Source organism: Ostrea edulis, chromosome 2 (assembly GCF_947568905.1).
Source record: "Ostrea edulis chromosome 2, xbOstEdul1.1, whole genome shotgun sequence".
NCBI classification, from domain to species: Eukaryota; Metazoa; Mollusca; class Bivalvia; order Ostreida; family Ostreidae; genus Ostrea; species Ostrea edulis.
In genome coordinates this window covers 54,133,089-54,150,057 of record NC_079165.1, presented here as the reverse complement: position 1 = coordinate 54,150,057, position 16,969 = coordinate 54,133,089, and the positions used below count along the sequence as shown (strand labels likewise).

Below are 16,969 nucleotides of genomic sequence, written 5' to 3'. Positions count from 1 at the left end.
TCTTAAGACAAACATTAGATATTTTATTTTTCTAATGTTAAGTAAGCCTTACATTGTTGTGGATTTTTCCCTCGGTATACCAGTGTATATGTTCAGCTGTGCAGGTATTTTTCTTGTGCGCATGTGTCGACATTTGCAAGCTTGGTCGCCAAAACATTCCAGATGTAGTGACTATTGGTAATAATCGTTTGTTTGCTTTATGGGAACTTTTTCCTATGTAAAAATGACATTGTGCAGATTTAAATATAAAATATATATTTAGAAAAAACATTTGTGTAGATCTACAACGAATGAATGACGAGATATCTTGCTGCAAAATAAAGGTCAAGGTCAAAGATGATTGAAATGACTGTTTATCAGACATGTTATGCATGGCTGCATTTTTGTAAGCAGGATACAAAGATTCAGTACCACTTAATAAGAACAGGAAATATTTTTCCTGTCAGGAAGGATGTTTATATTGTAGCTGCATAGGATGTTCATACTGATAAATTAAACTTGATCTGTGGCTCTTTCCCCAGCACATGGTCAGTAATGATGAATTACACATTCTGAATAGACTTTACTGTCTATTTTGTATTTAAGATAATTTTACTACATGCAATTGAGGTCTAAATATCAGCTGTTCCTCTTTTAAAAAAAACTACTGATTTTTGTCTTTCTCCAGTGGATTGTATGAAATTTGCATTGCTGTTTTTGTTGAATTAAAAATTTCCACATACGTCACAGTCTTCACGAAAACTCAGTGGTCCGAAGACCGAGGCCAGTGAATTTTACGGTCGGGTCAGTGAAAAGTGAAGAAGTCCGATAGGTTTGTAGACTTTTTTGTAAGTCACATTAAACATAATGTTGGATTAAGATGTACTCTAAACGTCTTGTTTGCTTAAATTTACCATCTAAATAAAAATAAATTAAAAAAATAGCACAGAGTAAGTGTTTGGACATCGTGGTTTGTTAATTTCGTAAAAAACGGTAACTATACTTGTAAATGTCAAGATAACTTGTACGTTGATCATGTGAATATTAAACGAACAACTTGTTGAAACAACAAAAATGGCTGCGTTCTGTATTGCACTGCACACTGGTAATTGCTGCTTTATTGCATTATCCAATTAAAATGAATTTCGACAATTGCAGTTATCTCTGATTGTATGCAATTTCTATAGTTTATAGAATGTATGCAATTTCTATAGTTTATAGAATGTATGCAATTTCTATAGTTTATAGAATTTATTGTTGTTTGCGGGTGAAGAAAGAGAAAATACCGTGTACAGTGTTGTTTTTCTGGTATCGACAGAAAGGATGTCTTAGGGTGGATATGAAGATGAGTAATAACCATAGTTACAGTAAATTAATTGTACAATTTTGCAATGCATTCCATAATGTACATGTGATATCATAAAGATATGAAAATTTAGGGGGCCAGTAAATTCAGACAGTTTACTGGTCCGACTGGCCAGCAAGTTTTAAATGTTTTCGTGAAGACTTGACATCATATTTATAAAATTGAATGCTATGATTCTCAAGTCATTCAGATTTTTGATAATGAAACAGGTGATATGTTTCAGGTTTAGACAAAATATATAGCACTGCCTGATGTTCGGTACAACCATACTTTAGAGTTCGACAGATAAAATTAAAAGAACTCAGGGGTATGACACTAAGGCACGTCCGACCGACTGAGTCTACTAAATGTCAGATAGGTCTGGTCGGGTAAAATGTCGATTTACTAGTCCAACTGGTCATGTTGAAAAAATAAACAAGAAACTTTACTTTAAACCATAGGATATTTTATTCTTAACTAAAAAAGAATAACTGTAAATTTTGAACCGCATGATGACACAATCTCTATTTTTAGTTCTAATAAATAAGTCGCGGTCGAAAGTGATGTTTTACGACATCTAATCGATGTTAATGTGTGTAAAGTTATGTTTTAGATGAATTTATTTTCATTTTTTAAAAGAAACCCAGTTTATTTGAATCAAATATAAGAAAGTGTTTATCAAATTAATAAATTACGTCATAAACAGCCATTTTTCGGTGTTGACAAATGTGCGGGAATGTCTCTATATTCAAATACGACTTCTCGTCCTCAAGAAGTCCCAAGAGAAAAAAAGGAAAAGGTTGGGAAGAATCAAAGCAGGGCTTATGAAGGAGAGATAAAAAAAAAAAAAAAAAACCGGTTGAGGTCATTTTATTTTAAATGGAGTAGAGAATTTCTGTGCCGGGTAGAATTTAAAGAAACAGAAAATGTGTTTGAAAATGAAAGCATTAAATTGAATGACGAGACTAAAGCTCTTTTTATACACACACACACACACACACACACACACACCCCCCCCCAAAAAAACGAAGTTCAGCGGGGTATATAGGAATCACTGTCTGTCTGTCTCCAGATTCGTGTCCGGGCCATAACTTCTTTGTTTTTTGACATAGGCATACCATATTTGGCACACAGGTGGATCACCATGAGACGATGTGTCGGGTACCTTCATGACCTCCATATGACCTTGACCCCAAGGTCAAAATTAAAGGTTTTTTTACAATGGATTCATGTCCGGGCCATAACTTCTTTGTTCTTTGACATAGGCATACCATATTTGACACATGAGTGTATCACCATGAGACGATGTGTCGGGTACCTTCATGACCTCCATATGACTTTGACCTCAAGGTCAAAATTAAAGGTTTTTACAATGGATTTGTGTCAGGGCCATGACTTCTTTGCTCTTTGACATAGGCATACCATATTTGACACATGAGTGTATCACCATGAGACGATGTGTTGGGTACCTTCATGACCTCTATATGTCCTTGAACTTTGATCTCAAGGTCAAAATCGATTATAAGGTTTTGACACAGTCATACCATAAGACATGAGTGTATCAACATGAGACTATGTGTCATGTACATTCATGACCTCTTTATGACCTTGACCTTTGATCTCAAGGTCAAAATTATAGGTTTACACCATGGATTTGTGTTCGGACTATATCTTCCAATTTTTTCTACAAAGGCATACCATATTTTTACACTCGGGAAAGAGGTAATTTATACCTATTAACACCCTTTGGGAGATTGGGGTAAGCGGGGGGGGGGGGGTATTCTTAATGAGTATTGCTCACAGTACCTCTTGTTTGAGACAATTAAGGCCACAGTTTTTTAATTTATTGGTTTACTTATTTTAAATTTTTTCAGGAGAAAAAAATAAATAAAATAAACATTTTTAATATCTATTAGATAAAAAATTCTTTCGAGTGACTAGTACGTTAGAATTTTGAGAAAAAAGTGCAATTTCAAATTCAGTGTACATGGTGTATAACTAATACATGTATTTATGTTACACTTTGGTAGAACATAAGCCGAGAATGTATAAGGTCATATCTCTTTGATGTTGTAAAGTATCCAGTATTCATATTGAATGTTCAGTAATTTTTTGTTTATTTGTATACATGAAATAATGTTAATGATTTATTGAAAATAAAAAAAAAAATTTCTCCCGACCGACCCTAAATTTTATTTTGTAAATCTGTAACCAATAATTTAAAAAAACTGTGGCCTTATCATCGATATTACAACTTTGGACATAGAGAAAATTCTGGTCGCTAACCGGGCCAGTGCCTTTCATCGCCCGTACCAGTATTTAGTCGCCTCGGGCGACCGTAAATTTTAATCCCTGATCTACTTTATTACAATAATAATTTGATTAAAATGCTGTTCAATATTGAATAGGGTTGTTGTGATGATAGGAGATTCGGGGAAATAATTCTATTGGCGTGGACAATTAGATGTCCGAGGCCAAGTCGTGAATGATTAAAAATAAATCTTTAAAATTGATGTTTTGTACTGCTTCCATTTAAATTGTCTTCGGTCACACCAATTTGTAAAATAGTTCTTAAAATTTTCAAACCAAAAAAGTGAGGCGGGAGGGCGAAATAATTCTACAAATATTATTTTTAGCTCACCTGAGCCGAAGGCTCAAGTGAGCTTTTCTGATCAAAATTTGTCCGTTGTCTGTCGTCGGCGTCGAAAACTTTTCACGTTTTCATCTCAAGAACCACTGGGCCAATTTCAACCAAATTTACCACAAAACATCCTTGGGTGAAGGGCTTTCAAGTTTATTCAAATGAAGGGCCATGTCCCTTTCAAAGGGGAGATAATCACAAAAATGCAAAAATAGGGTGGGGTCATGTAAAAATCTTCTGAAGAACCACTGAGCCAGAAAAGCTAAGATTTACATGAAAGCTTCCTGACATAATGCAGATTCAAGTTTGAAAAAATCATGGCCCCCGGGGGTTGGATGGGACCACAATAGGGGATCAAAGTTTTACATGCAAATATATAGGAAAGATCTTCAAAAATCTTCTTCTCAAGAATCACTGAGCTTGATCGATTGTATCTTGCTTAACGGCTTGCTCGAGAATTTTTCACTCATATGGAGACGTCACCAAGACCGGTGAAGGGCTTCAAATTTAGGCCTATGCTCAGCGCTTGTGGCCATTGAGCGGTGAGGGTTCTTTTGCGTGCCACACCTACTGTGACACTGGGCATTCGTTTTTAAGGTCATCTCCAAGGACCTGTGACATTCCCACCTGTTGCTGAGCGGTTGGCGATGGAACCGTCACTACCTGTTTTAACAACTTAGGTCTGTTGCGGCTGGGATTCGAACCCTGGCATTCCACATGCAGGGCGAACACTCTTAACGTCTCGGCCACCGCGGTGGTCCACTGAGCCAGAAAAGCTGAGATTTACATGAAATCTTCCTGACATAATGCAGATTCAAGTTTGTTCAAATCATGGGCTCCGGGGGTTGGATGCCCGGGGCCACAAGGGGGATCAAAGTTTTACATACAAATATATAGTTAAAATCTTTTTCTCAAGAACCACTGAGCCAGAAAAGCTGATTTTTACATGAAAACTTTCTGACATAGTGCAGATTCAAGTTTGTTCAAATCATGGCCCCCGGGGGTAGGATGGGGCCACAAGGGGGATCAAAGTTTTACATACAAATATATAGTTAAAATCTTTTTCTCAAGAACCACTGAGCCAGAAAAGCTGATTTTTACATGAAAACTTTCTGACAGTGCAGATTCAAGTTTGTTCAAATCATGCCCCCCGGGGGTAGGATGGGGCCACAAGGGGGAATCAAAGTTTTACATACAAATATATAGGGAAAAACTTTAAAAATCTTCTCAAGAACCATTGGGCCAAAGAAGTTGACATTTACATGAAAGCTTTCTGACATAGTGTAGATTCAAGTTTGCAAAGGGTGGTTTGGGCCACAATAGGGACTAAGGTTTTACATGCAAATATATATGGAAAGTCTTCAGATATGGGCCAAGGTGACTCAAGTGAATGATGTGGCCCATGGGCCTCTTGTTGAGTTACAAGTGAGATACAGCAATCAGAATTCTTTGTTATGTAAACAAGGCTCGTTTCATGTTTTTTTTTACATATGAATTACTTAACCCTTTGACTGCTACGTGCGACTTTGTCGCGCTGTGTTTATCGGACCGCCATTGCTGAGCACGACTATTGTCGTTTTACATACCTGAGTGACTTTGGGGGATTTCCATTCGTCAAGGTTGTGTGACAACCCAAAATAAACTTGTAAGAATGTTTTTCATTGGTTACTTTATACGTTGGGAAGCTTTCTAGACTTCATTACAATACAACGACAAATACAGAGGTTTAATGTTGGGGGAAATATTTTGAATTGGAAGTACAATGGCGAATGTGAATTGGAGTGATAACGAAGAAGTGTTTCAGTTTCCTAACGATGATAGCGATAATGGATCAGACTTTGAGGGCTTCAACCTTGCAGAAATACAATTAGGGAACAGAAAGACGCTTGCACAAGTGCACATGGTGGATTTTGTACCCAACAATGACCGCGATTCTCCTATAGACTTGGAAGAAGGTTGGTCTCGGGAAGATGTCGCGCCTGTGAATTCACCGTTCGTCGGAGAAATGAAATTAAATGTGGACATGGACGATTTTGAGCCTTTAACTTTTCTGAAGCTGTTTGTGAATGATGATTTTATAAATTTGTTAGTTGAGCAAACAAATTTGTATGCTCAAAGGCGAGTAGAAGCAGGGAATGTAAGCCAGTTCCGTTGGATTAAACAATGGCGTCCAGTCAACATGGCGGAAATGAAAGTTTTCCTCAGCTTGACGATCTGCATGGGATTAGTGCAAAAGAATGATGTGAGCGATTATTTGGCGGCCGACGATGTTCAGGATACTCCATTCTTCCGTGAACAGATGTCCAGGGATCAATTTCTACTTATCTTGAGTAACTTTCACCTCACAGACAATGGAGGACAGGTGGGATTTGATCCATTGTTCAAGGTTAGACCGGTTGTAAACCAACTATTGACTGCATTTAGTGAGGTGTATTTACCGGACAGAGATCTTAGTTTTGATGAAGCCACATGTGCATGGAGGGGAAGACTTAAGATTCTGTGTTTACAACCAGCAAAGCCCGCAAAGTTTGGAATCAAGCTATACCAAGTTTGTGAGGTGAAGTCAGGTTACTGCATTGGATTCGACATCTATACTGGCAGTACACCTTGTACACTGTCTGATGCAATTGGAGTGAATGAAGACTGCACTGGAACAACCAGAACAGTGATGGGATTGCTTACAAGATGTGGACTTTTAGACAAATGACATCATGTCTACATGGACAACTACTACACATCACCAGAGTTCCAGGGAGTTGCGACTGCACAACACTTACGCTTGTGGTACATTCAGAAAAAAACAGAAAATGTGTGCCAGAAGCTCTGAAAGGGAACATCAAGCTTAAACCTTCCCAAGTTATTTTCCGAAGGAATGAAGGGGAAGAAATGCTGGCAGTCAAGTACCACGACAAACGAGACGTGAATATGCTGACTACGATTCACGAAGCGAACATGACAGTACTCAATAAACGGGACAGGACAACAAATGAGTATATTGTGAAACCAACTTGTATTGTGGAATACATTAGTCTAATGGGAGGAGTAGACTTGTCTGATCAGATGGGCCAATACAACCCTTGCCTGAGAAAGACAACAAAATGGTACAAGAAGTTATTCTTCCATCTCTTCAACCTATGTGTTGTCAACGCCTACCTCTTGTATACCAAATTCAACACTGATGACAAGAAGCTAAGCAGTCATGACTCAAGATGGCTCTTGTTACAGCTTTAATAAAGGAAGCTGCTGATGTTCCTAAGCCTTCCACCAACAAAGGAAGAAAGCACACAGGAGACAAAACAACTCGTCTTACAGAACGTCACTTTCCGGACTACATTCCCCCCAAGCCAGGTGCTAAGCAAGCTAAGCTGTATCACGTATTGTTATGCCTGCAATCCGAAGAAAACTGACAGGAATGGATTCAAGAGAAAGCAAACCACTTTCTGGTGCCCAGATTGCTAAAAGCCCCTCTGTGTTCCTGACTGCTTTCGTGCGTACCATTCGCTACAGCAATACAAAGCTGTATTGTTACCTGATGCAGGTAATGAGGACAACAGTGACACAGACAGTGAATAAACATTATCATGTGTGAATAGTATTATTGTGCACAACCTTATATTGACATTATCATATAAAATATAACAGTGATAACCATATCTTTTGAAACTGTATTTCATTTTCTTTTCATTTTGTTACTTTGATATGAATTGTGTTACCTGTCCATAATGTGTAAATAAACTCCTAGAACAACCTTTTCTTATTCCTGGCATAAACATTGAACAATTTCTACTTCATTGCATGTACCTAAAAGTACAAAATGGTGAAGAATTATGCATTTATTCAACCTGGTATATATTTGTGGTATTTTTCACCTTTAGACTTACCTGTACCAGTAAATGTAAAAAATCTGAGAAAATGAAACTCATAATTGAAATCCTTGATTTTTTCTAATGAATTCTCATATAACTTGTCTAAAATATATTGTTGCAAATGGCTGAGATATTAGCATTTAAACAATACAACTATTTATCAAGGATTTCCACTAATTAATTCAGCAGTGGCGGTCATCTTGGCAAAATTTAAAGCAGCAGTCTAGAGTTAATAGATATTAACATATCTAAAACAAAAATGAGATGTGATTAACACTGTTTAATGTGTTCAGAATGCGATCATGGTTTGTAAATCACCACTCGCTAAGATTTTCGAGTGTTCACTATCTTTACTCACTATAATTCAAATGTACTTGCATTTTGCGAGTATTTCTCGCTAATTTTTAGTCCGGAATATCTTGCGTTTTCCTGGCTTTTTGATGATTTTGATATTTACTGTGCCAGGAAAACATCAGAACCGGTGCCGTTACGTAAACTGGAAATTCGCTGCCTCCACCTGGAGGCGGCATTCTCGGGTCGATTTTAAATACTTTGGAATCAAATTCAATGTTGAACTCATAATTATTCAATAAAATGATGCTTCTTGTACTTAATAATATCGATTAAAAGTAAATATCACTCCAAAATTCGATAACAGAAGCACACAATTGTAGTCAACCAAATTTTCGCTGTCATTTGAGTGAACGAGTCACGTGACTCAAAACAGCTTGACAGTTTGTTAAAATGTTTTCATGAGGCTATTATGTGATGAAAGAACCCATAAAATAGATAGAAGCATCGTTTTATTGATTAGTTATGAATTTAACATTGCATTCGGCTCGCAAGTATTTAAAATCGGCCCGAGAATGCCGTCTCCAGCTGGAGGCGGCAAATTTCCAGTTTATGTAATGGTGCCGGTTCTGACGTTTTCCTGGCACAGTAATTTATATCAAAATTTTAAAAAAGCCAGGAAAACGTCAGATATTTCAGACTAGCTAATTTCTATGCATCTTTTGTTGCCGCATTACTTGAATATATTTCAAAAGGCTTGTATTTTTATTTCTTTAGATAGGCTAGTCATGGCATCAAAAGAATTTTCCTCAGAGGCATCTCTAGATCAGTCCAGAGAAACATCTCCCATACCAAACATAACTCTCGAAGGTGATGATGAACACACTTGTAGAATCTGTGAAGAAAAGCTCAAACAGCCTAAAATCCTGAACTGTCTTCATGTCTTTTGTCAGTCTTGTCTTGAAAATGAGAATACTGAGGCCAAGAATGTGTTGACCTGTTCAATTTGTAAGCAGGACACAAAAATCCCAGCTAGTGGAATTGCAAACCTACAACCAGAGTATGTCATTTCTGATCTACTTGAAATGGCAGCCATAGAGGATAAGCAGATTCTGTGCAACAGTTGCAAGGCTAAGGAAGAAGCAGTGGCACGTTGCAGAGATTGTATCAGTGGAAATTACCTCTGTGGCAACTGTGTTACTGCCCATCAGTTTATGAGGTGCTTTGATAATCATGAGGTAAGGAGAATTCTTTTGTTAAGGTAATGATTGCAAGGCATCACATGGTTTATTAGGGCCCCGCATAAAATGCAGGAAGCCCTATAGTAATCACATTGTCCATCTGTCCATCAACACTTTCTTTGTGACACGATAACTCAAACAGTTTTTATCGTACAGTTTTCAAATATTGTACAATAATAGGTAGAAGCCTACAGATTTTGGGGTCATTTCACTCTGTCTGTATGGCATGATTTTTGTTATTATGAACACTTTCTAATGCCATTTTCACAGTATTTCTGCAAATTGTGTTGCACTTGGAGCAAAAAATAAAAATCCACTTTGTACATTTTTGACCTTTTGCCTAGAAAGTGCAATATGTATGCGTACAAGAACCAAAATTTTTTTGTATAAGCATTCCTATAAAAAAAGTTGTGCCACGTCAAATTTTGGAAAAGAACCTGTGTTGCGGACACTACATTACACCTGTTACAACTAGTAAACTTGTGCAAAGATAATGTTCATGGCCAAATTTCTTACTGGTTTGGACTGTGTACCAGAAAGAAGTAAATAAAAAAGAAAATTTTGTGGTTTTCTTTGAAAACAAGAAAATTTTTCATATAAATGTCCTACTAATATTTTTGCCCAATTTGTCTCCAATCTTTTAGGTTTATTTACATTTACAAATACTCATAAGACCTATATGATTATCATGTGAAAATAAAAAGGGGGGGGGGATTTCAATCTCATCTTAACCATCTGGTAAGCTCAAACACTTCGGATCTATTTGCAGAATTCATAACTTTTGCTACATTGATGACAAAAAAATATGCATTAATGAATATTTAAGCAGTATGACTAGATAGTAGGTGATCTAAATGTATTATTATTTGACAATCTTTATTGTTTGGCAATCAGAATTCGGAAAATACTCATTTAAAGAATGCAAGGAGACGATTTCTTATTTCAATGCAAAGGTAACGGAGGGGGGAGTCAAACTTTGTTAATGATTAAGAAAGGGGGAGTCGCAAAATACTTTGGATTCAAAGGAAAAAAACATGGTGCACAATATACTTTTACCTGTTTATTTGATTTAAAGATACTTTTTAATTTATGTTTGCATGGATTATTTGATGATATAGATGGAAGAGCATGTTATGATTAGCGAGATGGTGGAAATAATACCACAAATCTTGAATGCAATTTGTAAAAAGACTTATAAACTGAAAGGTAGTCTGCAGAGGCACCTACAGTCCCATAACGATGGAAATCAATTCCAGTGTCATTGTGGAAAATAATTTTCACAGAACTATTTACTGAAAAGACATCAAAAAACCCATGATGAAGCAAATAAAAAGAAACTTATTTGTGAAGTGTGTGGAGCTTCATATACAAGTTCAGGGGCCTTGAGTGACCACAAGAAATTCAAACATAAAAATGAGGGATACTTGTGTACCCAATGTGAGAAGAGTTTCAAAGACACATACCAATTAATGAGGCATTTAGCATCTCATTCACAGGAGAGACAAGCTTGTACCAAATGCTGAGGTCACTTCAAATTAATCAAATACGTCTTATATTCGTCCAAAAGTTAAGTATTTTACCCGTTAGTAACTCATTCAAAGGAGAGAGAAGGTTGCAACCCATTATTTATCGAGTGATTACTTTCAGCTACAAACCTTTTGATTGGTTTTTGAAGACTTTCTATGGCGGAAGGACTTTCCACATTTTGGGCACGAAATGATTAGAGTAGCCGAATGCTTGTATTTAATATGGTCTTTTAAATATTTCCTTTCAATGAACTTTTTTCCACAAATCTCACAAGAAACAGATGGCCCCCTCGATTTTCTGCCACGGCGTTTCTTGTGACCATCAAGATCTCGGAAGTGACCTCCGCATTTGGTACAAGCTTGTCTCTCCTGTGAATGAGTTGCTAAATGCCTCATTAATTGGTATGTGTCTTTGAAACTCTTCTCACATTGGGTACACAAGTATCCCTCATTTTTATGTTTGAATTTCTTGTGGTCACTCAAGGCCCCTGAACTTGTATATGAAGCTCCACACACTTCACAAATAAGTTTCTTTTTATTTGCTTCATCATGGGTTTTTTGATGTCTTTTCAGTAAATAGTTCTGTGAAAATTATTTTCCACAATGACACTGGAATTGATTTCCATCGTTATGGGACTGTAGGTGCCTCTGCAGACTACCTTTCAGTTTATAAGTCTTTTTACAAATTGCATTCAAGATTTGTGGTATTATTTCCACCATCTCGCTAATCATAACATGCTCTTCCATCTATATCATCAAATAATCCATGCAAACATAAATTAAAAAGTATCTTTAAATCAAATAAACAGGTAAAAGTATATTGTGCACCATGTTTTTTTCCTTTGAATCCAAAGTATTTTGCGACTCCCCCCTCCGTTACCTTTGCATTGAAATAAGAAATCGTCTCCTTGCATTCTTTAAATGAGTATTTTCCGAATTCTGATTGCCAAACAATAAAGATTGTCAAATAATAATACATTTAGATCACCTACTATCTAGTCATACTGCTTAAATATTCATTAATGCATATTTTTTTGTCATCAATGTAGCAAAAGTTATGAATTCTGCAAATAGATCCGAAGTGTTTGAGCTTACCAGATGGTTAAGTCTTGCAAACTTCCGATGTAAATGTAGCTTATTTATCGTATTGTTCCGTGCAATATAGCATTTGTGCAAATACTAGTTATAAATGCAACAAAAAGCCGTGACCTACCTTTCGGCGAATTTCGAAGCGAAGAAAATCGACTCCCTCGTTCTTTTTTGCGACTCCCCCAAAGTAACGGTTGGACACGGTGAGTAAGTGATAGAGCTTTGATATTTCACATGAGTATTCCTTGTGACAAGACCTTTCCGTGGGTACCAACATTTTTGACCCCGTGACTTTGGAGTTTGACCTACTTTTTGAAAACATTAACCTTGCTAAGAACTTTTGAACAGTAAGTGATAGAGCTTTGATATTTCACATGAGTATTCCTTGTGACAAGACCTTTCCGTGGGTACCAACATTTTTGACCCCGTGACCTTGACCTTGGAGTTTGACCTACTTTTTGAAAACTAACCTTGCTAATAACTTTTGAACAGTAAGTGATAGAGCTTTGATATTTCACATGAGTATTCCTTGTGACAAGACCTTTCCGTGGGTACCAACATTTTTGACACCTTGACCTTGGAGTTTGACCTACTTTTTGAAAACTTTAACCATGCTAATAACTTTTGAACAGTAAGTGATAGAGCTTTGATATTTTTCATGAGTATTCCTTGTGACAAGACCTCTCCGTGGGTACCAACATTTTTGACACCTTGACCTTGGAGTTTGACCTACTTTTTGAAAACTTTAACCATGCTAATAACTTTTGAACAGTAAGTGATAGAGCTTTGATATTTTTCATGAGTATTCCTTGTGACAAGACCTCTCCGTGGGTACCAACATTTTTGACACCTTGACCTTGGAATTTGACCTACTTTTTGAAAACTTTAACCATGCTAATAACTTTTGAACAGTAAGTGATAGAGCTTTGATATTTTTCATGAGTATTCCTTGTGACAAGACCTTTCCGTGGGTACCAACATTTTTGACACCTTGACCTTGGAGTTTGACCTACTTTTTGAAAACTTTAACCATGCTAATAACTTTTGAACAGTAAGTGATAGAGCTTTGATATTTTTCATGAGTATTCCTTATGACAAGACCTTTCCATGGATACCAATAATTTTGACCCAGTGACCTTGGAGTTTGTCCTACTTTTTGAAAATTTTAACCTTGCTTATAACTTTTGAACAATAAGTGATAGAGCTTTGATATTTCACATAAGTATTCCTTGTGATAAGACCTTTCCATTGGTACTAAACCTTTTTAGCTGAGTTACAACGAAGTTGAACTCGGCTATTGGTTTGGTGATGCGGGCGGTTGGGTGTCAACAATTGGTTTCCGGATGACAACTCGAAAAGTTTACAATCTAATCAAATGAAACTTTTTTATATTGTTGGGTAACAGGTAAGGAAGACCCCTATTGATTTTGGAGAAAAATGATCAAAGGTCAAGGTCACAGTGACCGAAAATACAATGAAAATTTCAGGAAAATTTGGTTTCCGGATGATAACTCCGAAAGTATAAATCCATATCAAATGAAACTTTGATATATTGTTGGGTACCAGGTAAGGAAGACCCCTATTGATTTTGGAGAAAAAAGGTCAAGGTCACAGTGACCGAATATAAAATGAAAATATCAGAAATATTTGGTTTCCGGATGATAACTCAGAAAGTTTAAATCCGAATCAAATGATACTTGAAGATATTGTTATGTACCAGGTAAGGAAGACCCCTATTGGCTTCTTGTTTAACTTTCTCAAATTCTGTAAAAATTAAAAAGAATTTGAATCTGTATAGCATTGGAAATAAAAGGTTTCCTAGTTTTGCATTGTCAATTTCCTTTCTAGGTTGTCTTGTTTGAGGACATGAAAGAGGGTGGTCGCAGTTTGGCACACAAGGTTATCTTTTGTGACAGCCATCCAACTGAGCATGTGAACTTTTTCTGCAACACCTGTCAGGTAAGCATTGCATGACAATATTTGTCTGAACGAAGTGGACTTGTTCCATTCAGGACAAAGTGATTAATAATGGTATCATGTATTTAAAAAGATAAGAAATTTGTCTTTTTAAGATATCTATAGAGCTTTAAATAAAAAAGTTCTGTAACATTGCCGTCCCTCCCCTTAAAGTTGGACTGAATATCGGACCCATTCCCAATGGGTTGGGGAATGGTCCAAGTTTTATGAGCAAAATTTCCCAAATGCAATTTATTATTTTTACACTCGGGAAAGAGGTTATTTATACCTATTAACAACACCCTTTGGGAGGTTGAAGGGGGGGGGGGGTATTCTTAGTGAGCATTGCTCTCAGTACCTCTTGTGAATTGATATATATTATACAGTGTAAGATGGTGAAAAAATTGATTAGATATAGATTGAAGCATTGATTTTTCACTTTAAAAAAAAAAAGAAATATAAAGACTATAATGAAGGTTAGATCAAACTTCTTTGCATCAAAATTGATTAGATATAGATTGAAGCATTGATTTTTCACTTTAAAAAAAAAAAGAAATATAAAGACTATAATGAAGGTTAGATCAAACTTCTTTGCATCAAGTTGTAGTTGGATACTTCTTTGGAAGACTGATAATGCAATGTTCATAAATGGTCTACACCCCATGAATTTGATGTTTGTAAAATTGTATTTGAAATTGATTTGGGGAAGGGGTCAACAATGTATCTTTGGTTGTACAAATGATTAAATACAAAATGAATCGAGAAATTTGCAACTGAACCCAGGGTTTTATTGATTTTGCTGGCAATGAAATGTCAGATATTAAGGTAGTACTCTACATCGTCATAATGGCTGACTTCCTTTAAAAACATGGATGAAAAAATCGATATCAGCAATATTTGACTTTTCCTTTTCCATTTAAATACCTAGCCGAGTAGCTCAGTAGGTTGGCACATCGACTGCTAAACTGTAGGTCGCGGGTTCTAGTCCAGCAGGGGTTTTAAATTTTTTTCAGATTACCTTCTACTAAAACTGTATTTTTTGACAAAATAAAGTAAATTTGAACATTTTCAACTTCAAAATACTGTTGTACATGTCCTCCACTTTTCATCTACATCAAATTAGCTTACCTCCTTAAGTGTTTGCTTAAACACTTTAGATCGGAATTCTACTTTCCAGACTGGAAAAGTTTGTTCTCGATCTGATGATTCCTCTTGTAGGTTCAATAAATTTCACCATTTACAAATCTTGTTATTCGGAATATCCGGTTTTGCCTTTGAATTTTACTAAGCGGTCAGTATTTCCTCATTGTATTCTTCTCATTGATTGGTTGAATCATTACGATATCACGCAATCAGCAGAATGTACACTTATTGTAAACACATGGGTCTTACAAGGATGTCCTCAAAAGTACAAAGAGATGTCAGCAATGTTTGAAGGGACTGGTTCACGATTTTTGAACAAAATATTTCTTATTTTTTATGTGAAACATTAAGAAATTAACTCGTTTAATGTTGACAGCCAACATTTTGACCTTCTGAATGCAAAAATATTTTAGCCTTAAATCTGTGTTATGTAAACAAAGACTCGAGTCTTCTCGTGTATACAAACACACCAGTGAAATGTTATTTTGTAATACAAAGCATCTAAATTTTGCATAGTCATAAATTTTAACATTTAGATGACATATTTTACCTGAAGAATGCTTGAAACAGTGTTTTCGTTAGGAACCGGCAGCCGACCGAATTGACCGCCTCAGACAACTAAGTTGCCGGTTCAAATCGTGTTTGAAAAAAAAATTATTGCATCTTTTTTTTTTAACTTGAAGTTAATTATTATTCTCATTGAAATAACCAGTACTTTTTAGTTAAAATACACTGTTTACTAGTTAAATATAGACGATGCATATCACTTCCTCGTTGTTGAAAGCGGTACGTATCGCGGATTTTCATTGGTTGCGAATATCGTGTATAATCTATGAAGGATTTTCATTGGCTGTAAATTTCGAGTCGATGTTGCGTTTTGAATGAACGGGAATCTGCCCAAATGTACCACGCTGACTCACAACACTGATAAAAAACTTAAAAGATGAACGTGAAGAACTGGTGATGAAAAGAATAGTTAAAGACTATTTTCAAATCCAAAGCAAGCAAATGAAGCGATCTAAAGCAGGCAACGAAATTAAGGGGAAATACTCGCTAAATGCGAGTTAAAAATTGAAATTGCGAGTAAAAAATCACAAGTGATCGCAACTTTTTGCGAGTGAAGAAAAAACGATCTTTTCCCGGATTTCCTCGGTTTATTGGCTATACTTTGAAGTTTACAATAATTTTGTCTTGTGCATAGAAATGCTTTACAGAATCAATATACAAGTATTGAAAAAGTAAACGTGGATCGAATAAATAACTAAGGCCAAGGTCATCTCAGTCAGTGATGTCGAAGATGGCCTACTTCAAGCACACTTCGGGCGTCTCAGTGACGCCTGATTTAAATAGCAAGCATGTTGATCTCGTCCGTGTCTACATGAAACAACACATGATAGTGTGTCACCGTTTCACGCGGTGTCCTTCTGTATTCTATAGTTAAACACTTCCGAGTTCGCTGGGTTTCCTTTTCAACTAGAATTTTTTAGATGAAATTTCCAAAAGTTTTGAACATATAGTTTGAATTGGCGCAAACAGTCTTCAAGATTTCAATACACATGATGTTGTAAATAGGTGGCAGATCTCTGGACAGCGATTATGCCGCACAAGTGTACCCTATGACCCTCACCACGCACCATGTATGTTGTATGATAATTTATTAAATTTTAAATGAAAGAATTTGCAATCTTATTTTTATTATTGCACTTTAAAGGAGATTTTTAAAGATTTCCCCTATATTTTGATAGAGACATGCTTGTTTTCTTAAATTTATGTAAAACAGCAATCGATTGAAAAATGCTAGTAAAAGCTCAATTTTGCTAGTTGGAAAATAATCCACTAGCTAAAATTTGCTAGTAGTGAAAAAAGTAAATTTTGATCCCTGTAAAGGTTAA

At 36.1% G+C, this 16,969-nt stretch overlaps 2 protein-coding genes across 12 annotated transcripts in view; both read left to right on the top strand.

Annotated features, from left to right (window-relative positions):
- LOC125679297 (brain tumor protein-like) overlaps positions 1 to 16,969 on the top strand; it is a 93,998-nt gene that overhangs the window by 520 nt on the left and 76,509 nt on the right. For all 11 annotated transcript variants that reach the window (XR_008800044.1, XR_008800042.1, XR_008800041.1 and 8 more), the window contains exons 2-3: positions 8,900 to 9,360; positions 13,827 to 13,937. Coding sequence is in view for 6 of the 11 variants with exons in the window: in XM_056154443.1 (XP_056010418.1) it covers positions 8,911 to 9,360; positions 13,827 to 13,937 (561 nt within the window). In the remaining 5 variants the exon portion in view is untranslated. The remainder of the gene's footprint in view (positions 1 to 8,899; positions 9,361 to 13,826; positions 13,938 to 16,969) is intronic.
- LOC125679975 (piggyBac transposable element-derived protein 4-like) lies at positions 5,728 to 6,672 on the top strand. Its single transcript, XM_048919423.2, has one exon. It carries the CDS (start codon positions 5,728 to 5,730, stop codon positions 6,670 to 6,672), a length of 945 nt encoding a protein of 314 aa, XP_048775380.1.

Coding starts and splice junctions, on each gene's coding strand:
- LOC125679975 (XM_048919423.2), top strand. CDS start 5,728: ATGGCGAATGTGAATTGGAGTGATAACGAAGAAGTGTTTCAGTTTCCT.